This window comes from Urocitellus parryii, chromosome 1 (genome assembly GCF_045843805.1).
Source record: "Urocitellus parryii isolate mUroPar1 chromosome 1, mUroPar1.hap1, whole genome shotgun sequence".
Classification (NCBI taxonomy): domain Eukaryota; kingdom Metazoa; phylum Chordata; class Mammalia; order Rodentia; family Sciuridae; genus Urocitellus; species Urocitellus parryii.
In genome coordinates this window covers 172,433,927-172,459,758 of record NC_135531.1, presented here as the reverse complement: position 1 = coordinate 172,459,758, position 25,832 = coordinate 172,433,927, and the positions used below count along the sequence as shown (strand labels likewise).

At 40.1% G+C, this 25,832-nt stretch overlaps 1 protein-coding gene across 1 annotated transcript in view; it reads right to left on the bottom strand.

Moving 5' to 3' along the window:
• Tmem163 (transmembrane protein 163) overlaps positions 1 to 25,832 on the bottom strand; it is a 198,332-nt gene that overhangs the window by 20,108 nt on the left and 152,392 nt on the right. The window contains exon 5 of the mRNA XM_026379696.1: positions 14,548 to 14,644. Coding sequence (XP_026235481.1) covers positions 14,548 to 14,644 — 97 coding nt within the window. The remainder of the gene's footprint in view (positions 1 to 14,547; positions 14,645 to 25,832) is intronic.

The window sequence follows — 25,832 nt, the reverse complement described above, 5'->3', positions numbered from 1 at the left end:
AAAATCTTAAGAAGCCCAGACCTGCCCCACCACTACTCAGAATATATTTATGCTGGTCTCAGCAGAGGAGAGAGCACACTCATCACAGAGAGAAAAAGAAAAACACCACCCACCCCTACCCAGTCCCCTACCCTCTGCTCACCCCCACACAGGACATATTAGGTTCAGCTGAGGGTGGGGTTACTGCCTGGTATAGAGGGGGACTAGGGGACCTGCTGCCCAGGGGATTCCTCTAATTTGAAAGAAGAAAAGAAATAACTGAGAGTATAAAATACATAGATTCTCAAAGAAAACCAATTATATTAACATACAGTTAATAAAACATAAAAAATTGTGCCTTAGTAACTAAGTATTTCTAGATGTGTTAAATTGTAAAATCTAATAGCAGATCTAATAAGTTCGTAATTTTAATTTATAACCAGCACAAATATTTTGAGATATCCACCAAAACTAATTTCAGATGAAGATTCGTAATTTATTAGTAATGCTCTAGTATATTACTGTGTTTTATTGTCTAGTTTTAGGACTGAAGAGATTGCTAAATTTCTAATAGAGGTTAAATGAAAGTAAAGACGTTTTCTTCTCTATTCAAATTCACATATCTCTAAATTCCATCCAAATCCAAATGCCAGCTTAAAAACCCTGCCCTACAATTAAGATCACATTTAAAAAGCATCACCCATACACACACAATATAATCAAATAATAATATAATTAAAATCATAATCTAAATATATTAGGAGGACGGAATAACCCACAACACACATACATATATATATACACACACATATATTCATTCATTTCCAATAATTCCTAGAATTTGGGAAGTCATCTAATATGGAAAAAAAAAGAAACCAAAACAAATAGAAAAATGTCACCAGGTAAAAGTGATATCCAGGAGAAGAAAATGTTTTAAAATATTACCATTAAACATCATCAGATATAGGTGATATTCTAAATCTCAGGAAAATTTAAAATATTTTTAAATATTATTTTGAAAATACTATTTTAAAAAAGAATAAACACAAAATAAAATTCTTAGAATTTAAGAACAACAGAAATAAACAATTCAATAAGAGCATCAAAAAAACCAGGTGGGTTTTGTTTTAAATAAAGTATTAGTTATTGGAATAGCATTAGACATCGATAAAGCCACAGTGGAAATGAAACAACAACATATGAAAGACTTTAAAATTCTAAGAGTAAACCCATTTCCACCCAAACTTCTACATAAAATATGAGAACAGAACATTTTCAGTTATTCAAAGTTGAAAAAAAATTGTTTTCTTGTATCTGTTCCCAGGAAGCTACCAGAGGGTATGTTCCTCCAAAACAAGGGAGTAAATATGAAAGACAATAACACAGGATTGAGTGAGACACATCCCAAGAGAAAAGTAAAATGAATCCCCAGGACTGGAATGGATGGGATCCCAAGATGACAACTATGGAGTTGATTGGAACATGCCCAGCTCAGACAGGAACACCCGTTTATATCACATACTTATTTATTAGTATCAGGGAACACAAAGCAGAATGCAAGAAAGGATTAAAAGACTTCAGAGCTCAGCTATGAATAATATTTATAGTCATAATAACAACATTGAATGCTGATATAATCAAAATAATAATCTAAATATACCAGGAGGATGGAATAATTAGGCAATAGGGGGCTGGTTAAAGGGCCAGCCAGAGTAGATAGTCAATAAATCATGCTTACAACTGAAAAATCAAGAAGCAGAAACATCTACATGTTGCTGAGAAATTCAGAGGTTGAGGGAGCTAGGGTTAAAGGCTTAGTGGTAGAGAGCTTGCCTAGGACAGGTGAAGCCCCGAGCTCAATCCCCACTATGGCAAAAATAAAAATAATTAAAAAATTAAAACAAGGGATGTGGAGGTTGAAAACTTTTAAGTGGTTGCCCTGAAGAGGGTGTTGTTTTTTTAATATGAGCCTTGAAGAACAATTGGCTATTTAAATTACATACAAGTCAAACAAGGATAAAAATTAAAAGCAAACAAAATACTTCAGGGCAGTAATTTCTGATATATCTGTCAGGTTCAGGCAGAGAAAAAAAAATCATGGGAGATATATATTTATAGCAAGGAAGTGGTTAATGTGATCGTGCGGCTCACCAGGCAACAGCTGGATGCTCAAGCCCTAACAAAGGGCAAGGCTAACTTGACCAGGGCTGCTTGCTTCACCCAGCAGGAAGGAGAACTGTCAAACACCCAGCTCCTCCAGGCTGTTTCCTCTTATAACCCTCCCTGGAGACAACCCACCTCTTTCAAACAGTCAATTTTACAGAAAATAAAGGGCTCACCTTCACAAGCACCCATAGCCACCCTGGTTTCATGTTCAACCTGTACTTGGAAAGCTCTTGGGGGAAAAGAGGCTGTATTTAGCCATGCTGCTCTCAGAATTTCTCTATCCCCCCCCCCACCACCACCACCAAGGAACCAGGATGATCAAAAAGCTCACTTTAAGAGGATTATTCAAGGCTTAAGAAATTCTACTCAGTGCCTCAAAACAATATCCCCAAAACATATCCAGTGTTTCCCTATCGACCCAGTAACAAATATTTACATGTTGATCACCAGGCAGAACATCCCAAAGTAACATAAGAAAGGAGGATGGAGCGCAAGTCCCTTATAGGAGGAGCCCTTGTCACGGGAAAGAACCTATTCTCCACCACTGTGCTGTACTAGGATGTATTGTGTGCACCATATACACAGGCATATTTTAGTCTGAGTTTGGGAAATAAAAAAAGCATTCACTATGATTTCTTCACTAGCCAAACAATAAACAAAAAGTCTAGAACTATTATGAGGATGGTGTTCTTTGTTATATTTAGAGAAGTGAATGGGGAAAAAAAACCATTTACATTAAACTGTTAAATAAATACTCTTTGAAATAATTTCTTTTTCTTCTCCAAAAGAAAGCACTCTCGAAACCTCACACAGAAGGGGGAAAAAAAAAAGTGCTACATTAGTTTGTTCTCACATTCCAGATGGGAAAAAAAAGTACCAAGAGATTAAAGAAGTTTCCCAAGGTCAAGTACAGAGGTATTTGAATAGCAAAGTACTCAATCTTCATACAGCCACCTTTGATAAACACTCCTGTCATTAAATACACAGATGCCCCTAGTATAGGCAGGGGGTGGAGAGAGAGAGAGAGGAGTGAATATTGTAATGATACTTTCACACCCATGCTTTGTGCAAACTTAGAGGCAGGAGGACAAGACTCCCTCCTCCATTTTGTTCCCCTATCCCTGAAGCCCCATAAGATGGATCTTCATGGTACCAGCCAAGGCAGAACCGCCATAGCTGCTGTAAACAGGAAGGTTCAGGGGGCTCATTCCCATAGAGTAGAACGTAGGGAAGTCCTGGGCTTGTAATGTATTCAGAATCTTCTGTGAGGCTAAGTGTCTAGGCCGTATTTCCTCCATTGGAAAACAGTGGTAAAAGCTTTTCATGAAGGCTCAAATTCCGTGGTAATACAGGAAGGCAATTTGTAGACCAGAAAGAACCCTCAACTATTTATCAAGAGATCTAATCCCATCTGCCATGTATCTCTGACACTGGTATTATGTAATCTAGACCGAAATGTTTTCTTTCTTTATCTGAGGATTTGTTTCCTTGTTATAAAATGGCGGTGGGTCTAACGCCTCGGCCTACTTCAGAAACATCATGAAGGTCTAATGGGACATCAAACAAAATGTTTAAAAAAGACACTTTTTTTGAGGTGGAAAATACAAAGAGGTATAACAGACAGAATAAAGCAGCATAGCAGACTTTTTATAGACAACATATCCTGATTAGAATCCAAGCTTTCTAGAAGGTGGAAAAGAACCAATCAATCAGACTCCTATACAATCATGTCCTAGGTAACACTTATCTAATGAATACATTGTAGGCAAGAGACCAAAAGGATTAACTGCCCATCCTTCTAGAGGTTTACTAGGGTTAATGGCCTCAGGAGCCTGAACCACCCACAGGCACTTCATGGGTGTTTCTGGCAACTGGGTGGATCAGTCATGTTTTCACAAAAGCTCCTCTTAATATTTGCCTCTGGTGACAGCTATTATATTTAGCCTACTATTTACATTTGCCCCTCTAATTGTACACTTTGTCTTCTTATATTATCTATTTATAATATAACTTAACAGTGCTGTCAACATCCCAGGTACTAAATGTTCAGATCACACTCAGGAAAACAAAACCTTCCTTCACAGCAAATATAGGACTCTCCACAGGATTCCTATCTGGCTTAGCAACATAAGGTTCCTTGGGGCCAGGCACAGCCCCCGGATGTGCTTGAACTGAATGTATTTAAAGTATGTGCTTTGATCAACATTAACATATTTTATACCTATAAAATTATGGCCAAAACCTAATATTTCCATCTCTCCTAAAGTATCCTTGTGATTCTTTAATAATTCCTCCCTCATTCTACCTATATCCTCAGACAACTGCTATCTGCTTTCTGTCATACAGATAAACTTGTATCTAAAATTTTTTGCTGGTGCATATTTATCCATAAGAGTGAGATTATTGTACTATATTCATAATGTAGCTAACTTGTTCACTCTCCTTCCCCAGTGACTTTTCTTTGCCTCCCCCATCCACTTTTTCTACTGATTTGCTTTCTATTATTGTTTTATTCCGTTTTCTTATTCCTACTCTCTCTCTCTCTCTCTCTCTCTCTCTCTCTCTCTCTCTCTCTCTCTCTCATAAGAGAAAACATTCCATCCTTGACTTTCTGAGTCTGGCTTATTTTACTTAGTATGATGTTTTCTAGTTCCATCCATCCATTTACCAGCAGATGACATAATTTCATTCTATTTTATGGATGAGTAAAATTCCATTGTGTTTACATACCATATTTTGTTTATCCATTCATCTGTTGAAAGGCACCTATGTTGGTTCCACAACTTGGCTATTGGGAATTGTGCTGATATAAGCATGGGTATGAAGGTATCATTACAGTATTCATTGTCCCACCAACAAGGTATAAATGTACCATTTTTCCTATACCTTCACCAGCATTTATTATTATTTGTATTCTCAGTGATTGTTATTTTAAATGGAGATGAAATCTCAGTATAGTTTTGATTTGCATTTCCCTGCTAAGGATGTTGAACATTTTTTCATGTTTGTTGGTCATTTGTATTTCTTCTGCTCATTTGCCCAACTATTGATTGGATATTCTGGGTTTTCCTTTTTTTTTTTGGTATTAAGTTTTTTGAGTTCTTATTATGGATATTAATCCCCTGTAGGAAGAGTAGCAGACAAAGATTCTCTCTCATTCTATAGTCTTTTTCTTCACTTCCTTATTGTTTCCTTTATTGTGCAGAAGCTTTTTAATTTGATGCCATCCCATTTACTGATTTTTTGTTTTATTTCTTGAGCTTTAGGGGCCTTATTAAGTACTTGTTAATAATATTTTTGTTAAGGAAGTTGGTGTCTGTGCCAATATTTTGGAATGTTGACCCTATATATTCTTCTAGCAGTTAGTGTTTTTGGTTTAATTCCTAGGTCTTTGATCCATGGAGTTGACTTTTAGGCAGAGTGAAAGAAAGAGATCTAGTTTCACTCTTCTACATATGAATATCCAGTTTGCCCAGCATATTTGTTAAAAAGGCTATCTTCTCCAATGTATCTTTTTGGCACCCTTGTCAAGGATAAGATGACTGTGCTTATATGGCTTTGTCTTTGTGTCTTCTATTTTATGTCACTGTCTTCAGGTCTCTTTTTATTCCAGTACCACACTATTTCTGTGACCATAGCTTTGTAGCTTAATTTGAGATTAGGTATTGTGATGTCCCCAGCATAGTTCTTATTACTCAGGCTTGCTTTGGCTATTCTGGGTTTTTTTATTCTTCCATATGAATTTTAGGACTTATTTATGCTAGTTTTGTGAAGAATGTCATTGTCATTGGTATTCTGATATTGCATTGACTCTGTAGCTTACTTTTGGTAATATAGCCATTTTGACAATATTAATTCTGCCTATCCAAGAACATGGGAAGTCTTTCCATCTTCTAGTGTTTTCTACAATATTTTTCTTTATTGTTCTATAATTTTCATTGTAGAGGTCTTTTACCTCTTTGGATTTATTCCCAAATGTTTTTTGAGATTATTGATAATTGTTTTAAATAAATGGAGTCACATAGTATTTACTTTTTTTGTTTGCCTGGATACCCACATTAGTAATTTTGAGATTCACCTGTGCCGATTCATTCAACAGTAGTGCCTTTTTATTGCCAAGTAGCCCATGGTACAGATATACTGCAATTGGCTTGTCCATTCACCTGTTGATAAACATCTAGAATGTTTCCAACTTTTGACACAAATAGAACTACAACACACATCTGTGCAGTATTTGTGCAGATATATTTTCATTTCACTTGCATAAATACCTAAAGATGGAATGACTAGGTCAGGCAGAAAATGGTTAGCTTTTAAAGAAAAATCTGAATTGTTTTCCAAACTGGTTGTACCATTTTAATCTCTCACCATCAGTTTCTGAGAAGTCTAGATGCCCCACACATATTTGGTCTCCGGGGATTTTTGTTTTGTTTTGTTTTAGACATTCTGAATACATAGTGCTTTTTAATTCATAATTCCATGATGACTAATAATGTTGAACATGTTTATATGGCTTATTAGACATTCATCTGTCTATTCTTATGAACTATTTGTTTACCTATTTTTCCAATTTTCTTATTGGTTGGTTTTCTTCTTATAAAGTGGTTCTCCATAGACATATATGTTGTTCGTGCTACCTTGCTATTTTATTCCTGGTGTTTTGGAAGAACAAAGATTTCTGATTTTTAAGAAGTACAATTTTCATTGTTTTGTTTATGTTCATGCTTTGGGGGCCATATCTAAGAAACTTTTGCCTAGCCCAGGATTGAACCAATTTTCTCTTTTGTTTTTTTTCCAGATATTTTACAGCTTCAGGTTTTACATTAAGGCTTATACTTTTGTGTAAGAGTTAATGTCCTTTTTTGTCCATATGGCTATCCAGTTGGTCCAGGACTATGTGTCAAAGAGACTTTCCTTTCCCCCATTGAGTTACCTTGGCACCTTGCCGAAAAACAGTTGACCAGATATGCGTGGGTTTATTTCTGGGTTTTGTGTTCTCCATGAATTAATTCAAGCCAATAATGATCTACCTTCATCAGTGCTCAGTTCTCTTCTCTCAGAAGTTCCTTGATTCTTGACTCAAAGACAAATAAGAGGTCAATCTTGCTGAGGTGATGGAATTATTCCGTCTGAAGTAACAGGAATGGGATGCTGCTGACATTCTGATACCACAAATTGCTGCCTTTCTTTATGCAGGGAAGGAAAGATAGAGGCAGGGCATGCTAAGGGCCTTGTTAAGTACTTGTTAATAATATTTTTGTTAAGTACTAGTCAATACCACTCCTAAATTCAATTTAGAGTTATGCATGATAGCATATCATACTGAAAAATTGCTGATGGAGGATCCAGGAATTATAGGTTATTGCACCAGAAAGCATCTATAACATCACCAACCTGGGCTGAAAAGAGCATTAGTGAAGGCATTTCCTGGATGGTTCAATACAGTCCTAATCTTGCAGCACTAAAGACATCAAAAAAGGTCAGCCAGTTTTCTTAGAAGCCTCTTCTTTAGCACAACAATAATATTAGCCAACATTCATTCAATAGTTATATGCTGAGCAAATCCCTGTATCTTTTTAATTTTGTTAACAATTGTACCATGAAGGTACCATTATTTGCATTTTACAAGAGACAAACTGAGGTAGAGAAAAATCAAACAACCTGCCCAGGTTCTTTCAGGGAGAAAGTGGCTAAGTTGGGATCTGCCTTCCTGCCTTCAGCTCCCAGATTCTTAACCCCAGTGCTATATAGCCTCAGAGCACTCACTTCGTATAGAGCCTTTAGAAATTCAATCCAGGGATGAGGCACTCACTTCAGAAAACCCAGGGATGACAAGCTGAGTAGGAAGCAATGCTAGGAAAACACTCACTTTGCCCAAACCTTTACTTCCCCCTTCCTCATTTCCTTTTTTCTGTTAAATGTTTCCTCTCTCCAAAGGGATGCCATGAAGATCTACTGGCAGGGGCAGGCTGAGGGGAGGCAGAGTTGGAACTAGAAAGTGAAGACAGGAGTGTCTGCAGATAAACCACTTTAAGAGTGGTCAAGCCAAGGAGTAAGGAGGAGCTTGAAAGTCAACACCTAGGTAGGAAGTAAAAAGTAAAAAGTAACTGAAGATAGCAGGAAGAGAATGGATGAGTATAAAAGGGAGATTTCCAAGGACATGGGCAAGGAGAGACCTCAGAAGGCTGACTGTGTGGCGGGGAGAAGCCCTGTGTTCAAGAGATGGACCAGAGGGAGAAAGAAAGTGGAACCTTGCACTAAAGACAGGGGCGTGGAAAAGAGGCAGGACAAGCCATTTCCATCCCCCTGCAAGCTGAAGAGTCACTAATAGCCAAGGTAATAATGGCTGAAGAACATAAAAAGAACACCTACCAACCTGAGTTACAGGCCCAAACACCTGCAAACACAAGAGCCTATAAATCTAAGATTCACTGCCACTTCTACAGGCAGGAAAATCCTTGAGGAAAGTTTTTGGCTACGGACTTACAGACCTAAAACACCTTTCCAAGAGTTCCATTTCCTCCTTTGTTCGTGAGAGTACAATCCCATCTCAGTGTCTTATGGGAGCACATCCATCCCCCACAGGATCAATGGAGAGCTCCCCAGTCTTCAAGAGTGGGACACTTCAGCAAGACTTGTCGGACAAGTCACCCCTGATAGAAAACTACTGCCCTGCTAGACACCACCCTCACAGTCTACAGGGCCTGGACACAATATGAAGCTAATGTCAGCTGCCTGTAAGAAAAGGAGCAATCAAGGGGCTCCCTGTTATTGCTGGAGTGAAGCTGCTTTGCTCTGGTGGGTGGGATGCATTATTAGGCCAAAACAGTGGGGAGATAGACAAAGGGCAGCTTGCAGGGCCCCCTTGGTATTCAAGGGAGAAGAAACAAAATTTTGCTAAGGAATTGTTCCTGATTTACAACACAGTTATTTTTGCCTCTTTCTTCCTCTTCTTTTACTTTTTTTTTTCCCCTTCTCTCTGTACTTCTTATACTCTGAGGCTCTTGTGTAAACAGAGAACAAAGATATGGGAGAAACAAGAGGTTTACCAGGAACCAGTGGCTCCTGTAGCCATTCTGCCTGGAATGGCCACCACCTCCCCCTCCTCCTGCTCCTGCTCCTTCCTCCCACCCTGCTATCACTGGTCTTGCCAACACCCACTTGTCCTTCAGAAGAATGGAGATTCTGCCCTCCAGGAAGTTCCCAGCACAGATCCCTGTGTCCCAGCTGATACAAAGTCTTCTCTCTGTTCTCATGGGACAGTCTCTATCATGAGACTTTTCACCTCAAACAGACTGTATCAGCTTTGGGGGCTCTCCCCAACTGTGAGCTCCTTGGGAGCAAAAGGCAAGTCTTCTGAGAAGAACTCCACAGAGCAATGTAAAATCTTTAGCCATTAGTGCTATTTGACTCTGTATCTCCAGTGCCTAGAGCAATTATTATCAAGTAGCAATTATTATTAGTAGCAACATGTGGCCATGTAGGACTACTGTAATTATCATGGGAATCAGCATAATTGACAACATGACCACTTCAGGAGGTTGGGCCCAGACACTGGCCAAGAGCTCAAGGCAAAGAAGTCATGGTCCTCCAAAGGCAGAAGAAGATAACAGGGTGGTCACAGATCAGGACAGTGAGCTCACAAGAACAACTGGGATTCTAGAGCCTTGGAATCAAATACTACTATCTCCTTCCTGTGCAAAGCATGTGACAGTTTATAAGGCAATACCACATTCATTATGTCATTTGCTTTCTACAATCTCTGCTGTGACGTTGGTGGTACTATACCTATTTAACAAGTGAGGAAATGATTCTTACAGAGGAGAAATGGTTTCCTCAAAGTCACCCAGCTAAGGAGTGGTTGGTTAGGTTTCACAGTCAGGTATTCTGATAATGCATTCTATGTTCTGTGAGTGTGGCCCAGAGTTAGCTATGGCCACCTGAAGACTGCAGGAGAGCACTTATCAACCCATCCAGGAAACCAGAGCAAGATCCCCAAGGGTCAGGGGTTCACCAAAGTCAAGCATCAGAGTAGCTGCCATTGGACAGTGTGGGGTCCTGAATAAGAGGAAGACCAGGAGACAAGAAAAAGGGACTGAGAGGCCCAGCCTGAAATTACCACAGATCTCAAAAGTTGGGGTAACTTTGATTAGCAATTCAGAAACCTCAAAAAGCAGAACCTGAAGAGCCAATTACAGAAGAAATGTCTCCCAGTGGCAGTTATTTTTAATTGCTCATCTGATCCTTATTATAAATCTCTAACCTATGTATTATGTTAAACATAAGGAAATGAAGGTTCATGGAGGGCATGTGATATGCCTGTGATCATACAGTAAACAGGGGAAAAGCAGAGGAGAGTCACACCTGGACAGGGTCTCAGCAGCACTGCTGGCTGTGCCTTCCACAGGGTCCAAGTTTCCTCTGGCCCCCTGTTCCATACTTGTCCTGCTGAATGTTCTAAGACTTCTTGGTTCACCCTAAGTGGGTCTTTTAAGAGACAAGGTAGCAGAGGTACCCTGGTCAGTGGTCTAGAGTGCAAGGGGTGGTGCTGTGGGGTAAGGGGCAGGGGTGGCAAGAATAGCCAGAAAGACAGGGAAAGTATAGCTAGGGGCCTAGGCACCCTCCCTGTAGCATAGCCCTTGGCAGCATGGCCCTCTGGGAGCATAAGGAGGAAGAGATCAGACAGGAGGACCAGGCCCCCAAAAGTACCAGGAGCCAAGACAGCCCTGGACCAGGGTTCAAATCCAGGCTGCTGCCAGTCAGCTGATAACCTCAGAAAGATCACTTCAGCTTTCAGAGCCTGTGTGCTAGCAAAAAGGAGAAGCATAACCACCTGCCAGTTCTTAAGAAAACAAGGCAGTATCGAGGTAAAAACAGGAAGAGCACCATGCTTCTTTTAAAGCAATCCGTATTAGACATTCACAACCTAGACTCATCAAAACAGCATGTTATGTAACAAGTTTTACTTGTCAATAAATAAATGAAATAAATAAGGTGCAGTAGGTAAGGCAGTCAGAGGGTACCTGCTCATTTTGCTCATTTTTGTTTAGAAGTTGTTCTCTTTCATGCTATAAATAAATAAATAGGAATCCATTAACATAAGGCAAGTATTGACTACTCTATCACAGTATTGCCCAACTTCCGACTTCCAGAAGAACTACAGGCTGGGCATTTTCAGAAGCGGCTCTTTTGGAATCTGTTCCATTAACCAAACAAGGCACTGACTGCAGGCGGTAAGGCTTATCTTACTTGCTTATGAAGGCTCGCAGCTGATTCCCCAGAGTCTGGTTTGGGGTTCCCCAGAGAGCCAGGATGACCCGATTCCTCCCCCAGTAAAGCCCTGAGGGGCTGGCATGGCTGTCAATGCCACAGAGGCTCAGAGCCAGCTGACTTCATGGTTGGGTAATTCCCAACTGCACAGCTCTCTTATTCAAAACTGACCCATTCTTCCATTTACTCTCAGAAAATTGTGCAGCTGAATTAAAAAGAAAGCAGCCCAGGGAACAGGGTTATGGGAGGGAAAACATGGCTTCAGACTAAATAGAAATCAAATGTAAAACTGCAGCTCCACAGCCGGGGCAAGGGCCACAGGTATAACTGGGAAGGGAGTTCATGACATTAAGGCCCTAAGACCCTGAAGCCTGGTTTCATCCAGATCCTACTTACAGCCTGGCAACCACAAGAAGTAGCAAACTCCCTGCATTCAGGCAAGAGCCATGTTTTATTTGACCTGCATGAAATTATCCTCCCACTCCCAGGCAGGGTTTTCATTTTTATTTTTTTTAATTAGTTGCCAATTTATTTCACAGTAGACACAGGTTGCTATTTTTTCCTCAAACCTTGCTGCTAGACCTGACAACACTGGCCCATATTTCTGATATAAAAACTCAGGGGGAGGACAGAAACTTCATTTCTCCGGTAGCTACAGATCTGGTTGGCTTCTCCTGTTCTTGTTTCAGGACTGGCTTCGGCAGCATCTGAGTGTATGAATCTTAATTTACATAAAGCATTATGGAATAAATGCTCACTCTGATTTACTGCAGGCCAGAGATTGGGGGCTTGTTGATAGCCTCTTGGCATCCAGAAGCTTCTTGCACAGAGCAAAGAAGTCAGAAGACGTGGTACTGAAAAACCTTTGGCCATGACCTGCATTTTATCTGGTCCCTGTGTCCACTCAAATAGGAGATCTCCCGCTATGCAGGAGGGAGCTTGTGCAGTTTGAAAGCCCCTTTTTTTAACTGTTTATAGTGCTGAAGGATCAAATAAATATATATATATATATGTATATAATATATAAATGAAATAATATATATGTGTATATATACACACACATAAATGTATGTATATATACATATATACATTTATATACATATATACATATATATACGTATAAATATATATGTATATATATGTGTGTATATATAAATGTATATATGTGTATATATATCATGTTCATGATGTATAAAACACTGCAGTAAGTATGGGTTCCCCAAGAAAGGATTCATTTGGGCACAACCATGGAGCTCTTCACCCCCTGTGAACTCTACCTGGAGCAGGGCATCACTGTAGATATTTCTACCATGACATGGAATTTAAGTTGGTTAGCTTTGCTTAAGAGTACACACATGGACCTGGTATTGTGGTACATACCTGTAATCCCAGTAGGACAGGAGGCTGAGGCAGGAGGATCACGAATTCAAAGCCAGCCTCAGCAAAAGAAAGGTGCTAAGCAATTCAGTGAGACTCTGTCTCTAACAAAATACAAAATAGGGCTGGGAATGTGGCTCACTGGTCGAGCACCCCATAGTTCAATCCCCAGTACCTGCCCCCACAAAGAAGAGTTGTACACATGGGATAATGAGAGACTGTTCCCTATGAAAAAATGGTTCAGCTACCAAGAAAAACACAAGGAGGCCCTCTACAAGAGCTGTGAACACAGTCATCTATCCCACATCAAGTTAGCCCTGCTGGAAATTGACTTTTAATGCCTAAGCGAATGAATGCGCTGACTGGTTAATGCTGAAAATTTCCACCTATAAACATTTCTTAAAGTTGAAGCATATTTCCCTGCCCTGAAAAATGCAAAAATGTACATGTAAAGTCATTCTACATGTAAAGTTACCCTCAGTGACTTCATAACTTAGATTCAGAAAGACTGGAAAATGGGATAGCAAGCTTGATAGAGGAAAAAGATGGAGGAGTCCAAGGCCCTGGGCAATCAGAAGATCAGAGTGAGAGAATTGACTAATTAGGAGGTGAAGAGCACAGGAGTATAATAAACACTAATATCTCCCTGAGCCAGTTCTGCTTCTGAAAAAGACTGACTACCCTAAGTGTGCATTCCTACCCTGGCATCCATCTTTCCTCCCTGTCACTGAGTTATTAGAGAATAAGCCTTGGGCCAACTGTGGTAATGAATAATAGTTAAAAGGGATGGCTGTTATCTCAGCCTGAGAAGGAGGGAGACAATAACTGAATGCAGCCATGTCAGTGTCTCTACTGAATCCAATAGAATTTTCCTGCTTCATTTATACCATCCCCATCAACACACATGTACCCACACACCCACAAATGTAATAGATCACCCCAAAAGGATTAGCATGTTCTTCCAAAAGTGAAATAAATGTCTGTCTGGGCCTCATATAAGATGGTATGTGTGGCCAAGTTCAAATCATATCACATCCTGAGGAAAGAGCTGTATTTTGCATTCAAATTGCTTTGAACTTGTACACAGAGAATTATTGTAATGGCAGCATCTTCATCTCCTGGAAACCAAATCCGTTGCCTTCTATGAATATTGCCTGATAGAAGACTCTAAAAATATTTCTTTTCTTAGCATTCAAAAGGGGAGAAGGAAAAAATGTCAAGAGCTTGGGTAATGACTCTCACCTAGAGGACAAAGCAGTCAAGACACATTTAAATATGAAATTGTATCCTCCAGTTTCTCTATTCAAATATCAGCTGTGCTAGAAAAACTCACGTGAATAGATTTATGTATTGAATTGAAGTGCAAAGGAAAAAAAATAAATAATTCTTATTACAGAAATCGTTGAATGAATACAGAACAACAGATATAAACAGTACAGTATGAATCACTCTGCTACACAAAATAACCCAATTTTTCTTTATTAAAACAAAGACATCTTATTTTAAACATAATCAGAAGACCTAAGGAGAAGAACATAGACCCAGTACCAGCTCAATTATTTGGAGTTTCTTCCTCCTGCCCAGTGCTTTGCTCTGCCAACTCATTTGCATGCCTGCAATGAGTTCTTCCAGACCCCCCAAAATGTTGTATGTTCTCTCTGAACCTGCCAACCCCCCCCAGGAAATCTGTGGTGAGAGGCAGCACAGGAGCTGGTACTGCTGGGAAAGACTGTTAAGGAAGAAGAAGGACCTTACCACTTCTGGGAGCAGCCTAGTTGAGAGGTCATGGATGGCTTTGACCACTATACATATGGATGACAGAAGGAATATCACCCCCAAGATGACACAGGCTCTGCAAAAAACAAAACATTGAGAGTCTTAAATGGGAGAACTCCATACTGCTGAAGAGTTGGCACAGTTGACCACGAGGAGCACACCATCTGAAAAGTGAATTTTGCCATAATTCACTGCACCTCCCCCCCCCACCAAGTCCCAGGATTGACACCAAGTTACTCTGGGAGAATACAGTTCAGGATTTTATCAACAAAGGCAACCTCACAGGTAAGGGGTTCACCATCCTACATCACCTTGCAGTATTCCATGAATGCTGGCAATGGAAGGGTCTGCCATAAAAGTGTCATGAAAGCCATCTCCCTTGCCTGGCAAACTTGCTGCTTCAATCCTGCTCAGGCTAAAGGGTGAAGAGTTTAATAACAGAGTGGAGACTGGCATGGGACATCCCAAGCTCTGCCATTTAACTTGTTGCAGGTTCTTGGTCAAGGAACTGAAACTCTTTTTCGCTTGTATTTTCTCACCTTTTGGATAGGAATAACATGTCCTTCCTGAAGATGAAACGAAATGATGAAGTAAACTGTTGATGATAATAGCTGAGACAAAGGAAGTCAGCTCCCGATGCCTCTTCTGGATATGACTCAATAAAATACAAACCTTTGGATTTTCCCAGCCAAAAGAAGGAGGAATGATTTGATAATTACAAAAGACAGAGTGTTTATGCTAAGAGAGAGGAAGGAAAGGAGGACAGGAAGGAGAGGACAGAAAGGACGACAAGAAAGAGAGAAGGAAAAATAAAAGGAAAAATAGAAGAAAGGATGAGGTCAAGCAAAATACCCAGCACAGGAGGAGGCAGGAGCAAGTTAAGATGAGGCCAATGATAATAGTAGATGATACACAACTGGGAAGGTCAGGGGGGAGAGGACTGATAAGAAAATCTATGGGGTTCATGACAGAATCTGGCAATCTAGATACAACAAATTTCAGGAGACAGAAAATGAAAGTAAACAAGAGGAAATGCTAATCCTAATACAAGGGTCAAAATACCAAAATGGAGAGGAAGAATACAAGGAAGACTACAATTAGTTTTAGATCATTCCTATCCCAACGTGGTACCTCCATCATTTGGAAGCCTCTTCCACCAGCTAGCAAATAGAATCAATTTTCAGGGCTGGGGTTGTGGCTCAGTGATAGAGTGCTTGCCTAGCATGTGTGAGGCCCTGAGTTCAATTCTCAGCACCACATATAGATAAATAAATTAGAAAATCAAGGTCCATTGACAACTAAAAATATATCTTTTAAAAAAATGTTTTTTCATTATTCTTCTTGGATTCCCTCTTCTAGACTAACAGCACATTCCCAAACTGTTCACCTAATTTTGAAGTGGAACCTACATACAATCCTAATAAACCTGTGGATAGATACAATCCCCCTAATTTAGAAGTGAGGAATACAAGCAGGTGAACCCACGGCATGGAGTCTTCTTACCCACCCTCTAGTGGTAGGTTTTATCCTTTCAAAGACACAGAATGAATCATTGCAGGCTGGAGCAAAAACACACACAAAATGAACACATAGATAGAGGAAAAGGTAATGAATGGGCTATGATCTTGGTGGAGATTTGAGCAAATGGATGAGTCACCATCAGTGCCATGCATTCTTGTAATGAGCCCCCACGGAAAAACATATGCTCGAGAGGGAGAAAAGAGAATGTGGGCAGTAAAAACTCATTGCCATGGCTGACCAGCTCAGTTGAGATGGTGAACCTGGGGCAGGTGACCAAGTGCTCTCAGGCCCTTACTGTAGGGTCCTTTAGTAACTAGGGACAGGAATAAAGGAAGGGATTCCCAGAGTTTCAGGATCAGTTTGAAGAAAATACCAAGCACCTCCTTGGAAGATGGCCAGCTGTACTCAGTGCTTGGAATAACCATTTATACCTGAGAGCAAAGGGGCTGGAAGGGGTCCCAGTACAGACAAAAAGACTGAAGTCAATTAGGCCTCCAACATAAGGTTTGTTTGTTTGTTTTTTTTTTTTTGGGGGGGGGCGGGTTACTAGGAAAAGAACACAGGGCCTTGCACATGTAAGCTAGTGCTGTACCACTGAGCTACATCAGCAGTCTGCAAAATTTTCATTTGTTTTTCCAAGAGTGAAAAAAAAGTAGGATTTATTCAAGTGAAAAATAGAAACAGAAGTCTTGCAAGAGCAAGAGGTCAGTTTTGCAATGTGGCTTTTTTCCTCCATTCACAAAACTCCTGGGTGACTGGAAAAGACTCCTTTTTAGGTAAATTCAATCACAAACTAAGCACCTCCCAGCCACTGCACTCTTCCAGGGAACTTTTTTTTTTTTTCCTGCCTGACAAACACCCCAGTTCGATTTTATCAGACTCTCTAGGGTAAACCTAGACCTCTGCATTTTTTATAAAAGCTTCCAGGCAATTCTAATGTGTACTGGCCTAGTTTAATTTTAATCTAATACTAATGCAAGGCCCAGACCCAAGTGAAGCCCTGTCCCTAGGGAGCTTATTCTATGAGGCAAAGCCCATAACTCCCTGGAACTGAGGCAGGGAGAGAGTGGTCACTCAAGCTGGCAAGGAGGGAAAGACTGGTCTCATGGCCTTTCCAGGCCCCAGGCTCCACAGAACATGTGTTTACTGATTAGCTTTTTCTCCCTGAGAAACAAGTAGGACAGCTAGACCTTCTCCAGGTAATTTGTCCACTATATCCTCTTCTCCATTCTCCTGGGAGAAAAAGGAAACAAATGGCCTTGGCTTCTTCCGGACAGAGAACAGTGAAGCACAGGAAACCTACTTCTATGAGATCACTGCAGGCATGGCTTGATCATGCACAAAAAGTGGGTTTTCATTTTATTAAATTACTTAATATATGTATATTAGTTAAAGCATATGTATATTTTAATTTCATTACATTACTTAAGTATATATGCTTAAGACAAGTTTAAATATGGCAAGAGCCTCGATACATAATTTCTTGCTTACTTATCGTTAATCAAAGCTACACTACAAATTCCTTAGGTCAAAAAAAACATTTTAAAATAAAATTTAAAAATGGACATTTAAAAACACATTTTTATTTCCTAATATCTATAGTAGCATGTAGCAGGATGTCTCAAATATATCTGTAGAGTGGATATAAACATCAATGGATTAATTAATCACTAACTGATCTGTAAGTTACTCCCTATAGATTCTAAGGGGCATCAACTGTTAGGAAGAAAGAGACTCTTAACACTTCAGTCAAATGCACATGGAGTAGCCCACACTGTAAAGTAATTCTGAAATATAACAAAAGTCAAAAGAAATGTGTGATCTGGTTTATTAGTCTTGAGTTTCACAGAACTTTAATCATTATTTTCTTCACCAAGACACCTATGAAAATGCCCAAAAATGTTTTAAGAACTCACTGTCAATTTCTTTTAAATGTGTTACAAATTCAAAAACCACAGTCGCCCCTCCTTCAACACTGCTGGAGCCTGTGTCTTAGGACCCAGCCACTCTGACAGCCTGAAGCAGCTATTAATAGCAGAGGGTGTGATGCTATTTTTTATGGCTTATTAATAATATATTGTGTTTACACAGCAGCTTTCTCCTCAGGCACTCAGAGTTCTGCACATCAGCTCATAAATCCCCTGGAGGCAACTCACCAGACCTAGGTTTTTGTTTTTCTCCTATTTTATTAATGAGGAGGGGGAAAGGTATGTTTCATAAATACAAGGAGTCAAAATCGCATGTTGAGGACTAAGAGGCCTGCCCAAGGTCACCCAAGGAGTTTGAAGTCCACTCAGAAATAGAACCCAAATCAACTAATGCCCTCCCAGTGGCCACTCCCAGTCAATCATCCAGCCACTGAAAGACTCTGGATGTTCAAATCACATGCTCAGACCAATAAAGATTCAGGTCAGGAGCAAACATGGCTGCTTCTGCATCTGTGTGAGCTACTTCCAAGCTTAAGGACAGATGGCAGAGGGTGGAAAAGGATACCTACTCCCCTAGCACATGTGGCCTTCACCTGGACAGGCTGGCAAGACAAGAGGACACTGAGGAGCCAGGTCACCAGAAAGCACATCAATATAGTCCCCCGATGAACCCAGACTGAAACTGATCTTAAATTCCCACTGGACCACATCAATGTTTATAGCAGCTCAATTTACAATAGCTAAACTGTGGAACCAACCTAGGTGCTCTTCAACAGATGAATGGATAAAGAAAATGTGGTACATAAACACAATGGAATATTATTCAGCCTTAAAGAAGTTAGAAATTATGGCATTTGCCACTAAATGGGTGGAGCTAGAGAGTATCATGCTAACAGAAATAAGCCAATCCCCCCAAATCAAAGGCCAAATGTTTTCTCTGATATGTGGATGCTAATTCACAATAAGGGGACTTGGGGCTAGGAAAGAATAGAGGTCCTTTGGATTAGATAGGGGGAGTCAAGAGACAGGATGGGGTATAGGGGTAGGAAAGATAATAGAATGAATCAGACCTTATGATACTATGTGCATATGTGATTACATGAACAGTGTAATCCTACATCATGTACAACAAGAAGATTTGAGAAGTTATACTCCATTTATGTATGATATGTCAAAATGCATTCTATTGTCATATGTAACTAATTAAAACAAATTTAAAAAAATTCCCAAGGGACCAGCAGTTATCACAGTGTGAGCCACAGATCAGTAGCATCCACACCACCTAGGAACTTGATAGAGAAACAAATTCTGAGTAAGTCCTCCCCAGCCCTACAGAAGCAGAAACTCTAGGATAGGGCCTTCCAGTTGATTCTAATGTGTGTTCAAATTTAAGGAACTGTATTAAGACACAAAGTCCAAAAGAAACCTAGTGAAATCCAAAGAGATGGCCAAAGGCATTACAAAGAAATGATAAAGGGGATTAAACTCACCTTTTATTTTCCGGCTAAAAACTATGAATTGCTAACTGTGTATAACATTGGAAATCTATGAATAATCTAGAATCATTATTTTTTGCCTCTGAAATTATAAGGGCAAAAACCTACTGACAGGTATTCACATCCAAACTGAGGTCAGACTGAAAGTTTGGTCCCACGTTAATTGCAGGTTTCAAGGTCTATAGCTCCTACTCATGAGGCCTAAGTCCTGTCATGCCAATTCTAAGTAACTTCCCCTCAGAACAAAAGAGCCACACACCAGAAGCTTCTCCCATTCACTCTAATTTATAACAAGCCTAAAACATGTGTAGCCCTGGCAATTAACCAATTCAGGTCACAGTTTAAAGCACAGTTATTTTGGCGATCATGTTTTATTATAGTCTCCAAAGCACTTGTAATCTGTGGCATTGTTCAAATGTCAAACAAATAATGAAAAATAAAAGACAGCCAAGTGGTATGAGCACACATAGCACTTAGGACTTCACCGTTTCTAATGTTCATTTATTCATAGCTCTTTCTCTCCATGAGTTCTGCCATTTCAAATAAAGCCACAAACCAAAATTGGTTTGGAGGCAGTATAAAAGGAAGGAGAAAGTCAGTAATGAATGGTGGTAAGACAGTCCCCCATTCTCTCTGATAGCTATGCCCAACAAGCACCATTTTGCTTGAGATTCTGCCCCTCCCCTCACTCCATCATTATCACCTCCTGCCTCCTTTCTTACTTCAGAACTCCCTCTCTTCTCCTAATATTTTTATACCATCTTCATCTCTTTTCTTGACTCTCCTGGGCTCCAGGTCCCATTTCCTTTCTCTGTTCATGTTCCCATCTCCCCCTCTTCAACTTCATCCACCGGCTGTTTTGTGAATGGGTTGCAGCTAGGGTGAGGTTGAACTGGACTGGGTATGGTCCCTCAGAACAGAGCTCTCCAGGCAAGAGTTGCATCCCCCTGTTCATAGTTAGACCATTTGTATCTTCAACATGCAACCACTAAAGATCTCTCCTTTCTCAACAAGTGGCCATTTGCTTTTATCTATAAGAATACACAAGCTGAACTGAACCAATAGAAATCCCCACCCCCCACACCTCCAGGGATAGAAACTAGGGCCTCTTATATACTAGGTCTTTTCCTTAAGAAGTAGGGAGAGGAAGCTTTTAAATCACACAGAAATCTTTCCAGAGGAGCTCTGAGTTGACTTTGAATGAAGTCAAAAGTCAATCCAAAGGAGCCGACTTGGTAAAGAGGGATAAAAAGCAGATTCAAAGGCATATCAGATTCCTTCGTTCAGCACATTTATACTGTGCAACTACTTTGTGCCAAGCACCATTCTAGTGAGCAGGCCATGAAGATATCTGGTGGAAGAATCCTGCAGGCAGAGGGAAGAGCAAGACTCTGAGGCAGAAGGTCTGCCTGACATGAGGGAGATACATCAAGGCAACCACAAAGGGAATGAGAAAGAGGGAAAATGGTGGAGGTGAACTCAAACAGTGAGGATCCTATAAGGTCTTGGAGCCGTTACAAGGACGTAGGCATTTACAAAGATGGAAAGCCACAGGGGACTAGAACTTGGAAATGACACTGTGTGACACATTTTAACCAGATCACTGCTGCTTGGCAACAGCAGAAACGGAGAGAAGAAACTGTTACAGTATTCAGGTCAGCTGAGAGCATGGCAAAGGATGTCTTAGGTCAGGATAATCATACTGAAGGAGTGAGGTTTTTGGAGATGGTCTGATTCTGAGTCTTGGTCTGTTCAGGGATATATTCCATTTTATTAATGCATGGTATTCAACAAAAAAAAAAGAGTCCAGATGGATTCAAGCCTTGGGACCTAAGGAAAGGGAAAGATGGAGCTGCCATTTCCTGAGGTAGGAAGAATTCGGGAAAAGCACGTGTTGAAGGAGAAAGATCAGGAGTTCAGTTTTGGACATGCTAAGTTTGAGATGTCTGTTAGACATCTGTTATGGTTTAGATGGGAGTTGTTTCTCAAAAGCTCATGTGTGAGACAAGGCAAGGAAGTTTAGAGGTGAAATGATTGGGTTTTGAGGGTCTTCACCCAATCAGTGAATTAATTCCCTGATAGGGATTAACTGAGTGATAACTGAAGGCAGGTCAGCTGTGGCTGAAGGAGGTGGGTCACTGAGGGAGTGCGTTAGGGGTTTATATTTTGTCCCTGGAGAATGGAGTCTCTGTCTCTCTCTGCTTCCTGGTGCCTTGCTGCTTTCCTCCACACTTTTCCACCATGATATTCTGCCCCAGAGGAAAGAAGCCAGCCCTCTATGCGCTAAGACCTCTGAAACTATAAGCCCCCAAATAAACTTCTTCTCTTCTAATTGTTCTTCTCAGGTATTTTTGGTCACAGCAATGAAAAAGCTGATAAAATAACACCCAAGTGGAAGTGTTGGAAAGACAATTGGAAATGGGCACTGAGATTCAGAGATAAGTTTAAGTGGAGGACATAAATTGGGAGTCATCAGCATAAAGACTGCATTTAAGTCTCAGAAGTGGGTAAGATCATTACCCACTGCCAAGAAATCACAAATTCCCTAGTAAAGCTGGAGGACAGGTTTCATGAAGAGTCCTGGCTGGAAAGCTAAGTAGAAAGGTGGGAGTGGGCCACCCCTGAGAAGCCTCATGTGCTAAGCTGAGCTGCTTTAGCTTTCTTACAAAAACCAGAGCTCCAGAGAGCTTTGAAAATGATGATGATTCGATTTGCATTTTTTAAAGCTAACTCAGGCAAAAATATATTTGGTGAGCAACTTCAGGGCCTGACATGCCCTGCTTCCTCCTCTCCATTCTCCTTTCAGGCTCTACTCCCAAGGGTAGAATTGACAGTCACTGCACCCTATCTTGAACCAAGGCACCTGACCCAAACTGAGGTGATCAGACCCATTCCATGGACTTTGAGACCAAGATGAATGATAGTAAGGACTGAAAACCAAGATGATTCATCTCATAACAAGGATGAGAGAAGTCCAAGTTTGGCCCAGCTTTCCAACCCGAGTGCTTAACCAATATTCCCTGGGGAAGTTGAGCTTACCGCATGGTGGCTGATTTCCTCTTGAGCTAGTTAGGAAATCCCCCCAAATTAGGCAGAAGTTGCAAGGTCTTGGAAATCATATAGCATCCGACCAGAGTATTCTGCTGTCTGGGAGTCGCAGGTTTACTGAGATCAAAGTGGGGGAGGAATGAGATATCACTTTTGATGAGTGAGTGACAGGGTAAACATGTAGAAGAGCATATGAGAGGGAGGAATGATATTGCTGTGGTCATCCTCAGAAAACACCATCTGCCACAGCAATGAAGAGGCCCCAGTCTGCATCAGCCATGCACTAGTTTGGCAAACCTTTGTTTCCAGGTGCTCTTTCCTACAAGGGTCAAAGCAGCTTAGACACAGCCTGGTGCTGAGGCTTCCATGTTGCTGTAGACAAGGGGATGGATAGATATCAGAGGGAAACAAGGAGGCCATTTCCCAATAGGCCATGGAATAAAGACATACAAGAACTGAAGCCCCCTTGTGATTTCTGGGACTGCCATGCTGGGTAGAGGATCCAGCACCAGCTGTATGCGAAACAATGAGCTCAGCACTTTCCACACAGACTTCTTGGCATGACTTGGTTAATTTAATCTATTATTTATTTTTATCTCTACAAAAATATTCTAGCATTACCTTAGTAACCTATTCTCCAGTGTTTCAACCTAGTTGATTGCAGCATTTTAAGTAATTGGCTTAAATTGTTCATTTGCTTTGATCCACTTCTGGGAATCTATCCCTAAAGGAAAAGCTTCTTTTGCAGAAGAATGTTCACAGCAGCATTATTTATACTTAAAGATGGGAATTTTCAATGTGCCACAAAAAGAGTGTTTAAGTTACTGTGATATATCAATTCAGTTGACAATTGGGTAACATTTAAATTGTTTTCAATAGATCACAAAAAAAACTGCCTAAAAATAAAAATAAAAAGTGAAAAAACAGGATTAAAATTATATCTACAGATTAGAAATATGTACAAATAAATGTAAATCTGGGAGGAAATTTGGGGAAGGAAATAAACTTTAAAGTAAGAATGGTGAAAAGATAAACTTTTTCCCTTCTATTTTTCTGAATGCTGAATTTTTTTTTCTTTCTTGCCTCCATCCCAGTACTGGAGATTGAACACAGCTCTATCACTGAACTACTTCCCCAGTCCTTTTTACATTTTTCTTAACATCATTTTAAGTTGCCAAGGCTGTCCCCGAATCTGCAATCCTCCTGCCTCAGTCTCCCGAGGGGTTGGAAATACAGGCCTATGCTACCACATGTGGCCTAAATGCTGTATTTTTTGATAAAAGTTTCTAGAATGCCTTCTCTAGCTACATCTCTTTTTAACATTTCCATTTATTTATGTTCTCACATGACAGGAAATGGTGGTCTTTATTAAGTCTCAAACTTAAAATAACCAGGTTCTGTGAGCACCTATGAAATTGAGCGAGGGGCTCAACTGTGTACGCTATGGTTTTGTGGATTGTCATACTGTTTCTGGGCAATATGCAGTTGTTCCCCAGTATCTACAGTGAGTTGCAGCAGCCCATCATCTGTGCATGCTCAAGTCCTTTAAGTAAAATAGTATAGTGTTTGCATGGAATCTATGTACATCTTACTGTATACTTTATATTATCTCTAGATTATTTATAATACCTAATATGATGTAAATGCTATATAAACAGTTGTTTACTATATTGTTTAGGGAATAATGACAAGAAAAACATCTGTACATGTTCAGTACATTTTCTTTATCAAATATTTTCAATTCATAGGTTAGTAGATATAGGACTTGTGGGTAGGAAGGCCAAGTGCAGCAAGCATTCACTCAAGCTCAACTGTTCATGTCTCCTTTCCCAAGACCCGGTTTCGGTTTCTGGGCTGGGGCTGTAGCTTAGTGGTAGAGCACTCACCTTGCATGCATAAGACCCTGGGTTTGATCCCCAGCACCACATAAAAATAAACAAATAAAGATATTATGTCCATCTATAATTAAAATATATTTAAAATATATATATATTTAAAATATATATATATATATTTAATATATATATATATTTTTAAAAGACCTAGTTTCCTTATAATGAAAATAGGAATGATTAAAAAAACAAAAACAAAAACAATAACAACAACAATCCCTCTCAGGATTGGTGTGAATATGCCAGTAAGATGATATCGAGCACATATCAAATACCAAAGATATTATTCTAATTTAATCCTTCTTTCATCACTGGGACTTCTGGTAAACCCACCACAGACAGTCCTTTTTGAGGCCAAGTCTTATAGGGGAAAAATTCCTTGAGGCCAACACCCTGTGATCTGTGAGTAAGAATTTGTGGCTTACGGAGAACTCTCATGGCATTCTCATGTGATTTCCATCCATGCTGCCAAGTGGAGGATGCTCTTTCTTCCTAATCTGACAAGTTATGAGGGCTGCAAGAGGGGTAATAGGAACAGAGAACTGGGGAAGGTCTCAAAAAAATTCATGACCTGTCCAGGTTATAAACCTAACCAATAACTTGAATCCAAATCTGAAGCTTGCAACATAGGCAAACTGTGTCTTGGAGACTGTAATGGTTAATTTGAATTGTCAACCTGATTGGATTGAGATGCCAAGGATTAAGAGGCTCGTGGGTATGTCAGTGAGGGTGTGTCTAGGGCATGTGGGATAGCCAACTGAAATGAGACCTTCCCTAAGCATGGGCAGCAGCATCTAATAGGATGATGCCTTAGATGGAATAAAGTTGGAAGAACAAGGAAGCAACAGCAGATGCATGCTCCATTCCTCTTGAATGGGCTCTTCATTGCTGCTGTGATTGTCTGAAGATATTGGACTCGCACTTCTCTACTCTTCCAAAGTGGATTCTCTAGAAGCTTTTGGCCTCAGACTAGAATAGCATTGTTGATCCCTCTTGTTCTGGAACTTTAGCCTCTTGGACTGTGCAGCTACTGGTTCTTCCACCTCTCCAGCCTGCAGACAGCCATTATAGACTATTCATCTTCTGGTTACAGAAGCCAACCTAATAACTCCCCCTTTTATAATTATACTTCCTGTGGATTCTGTTTCTTTAGAGAACTCTGACTAATATAGAAACATTGGATTTTCTTTATCTGGGTGTTTTGTCTATCTAAACAAACACAAGCAACTTTTGAATACAGTTTTATGCACAAATTTTCAAACCTAAACAGAAGTGCTTCTGGAGTCACTAAGCTGGGGGTAGGACTTAGGAGTCCAAGGTTCTAGATCTATCCTTGTCATCAACGTAGAGAAACATAGGAAAACATCTCCAGAACCTGG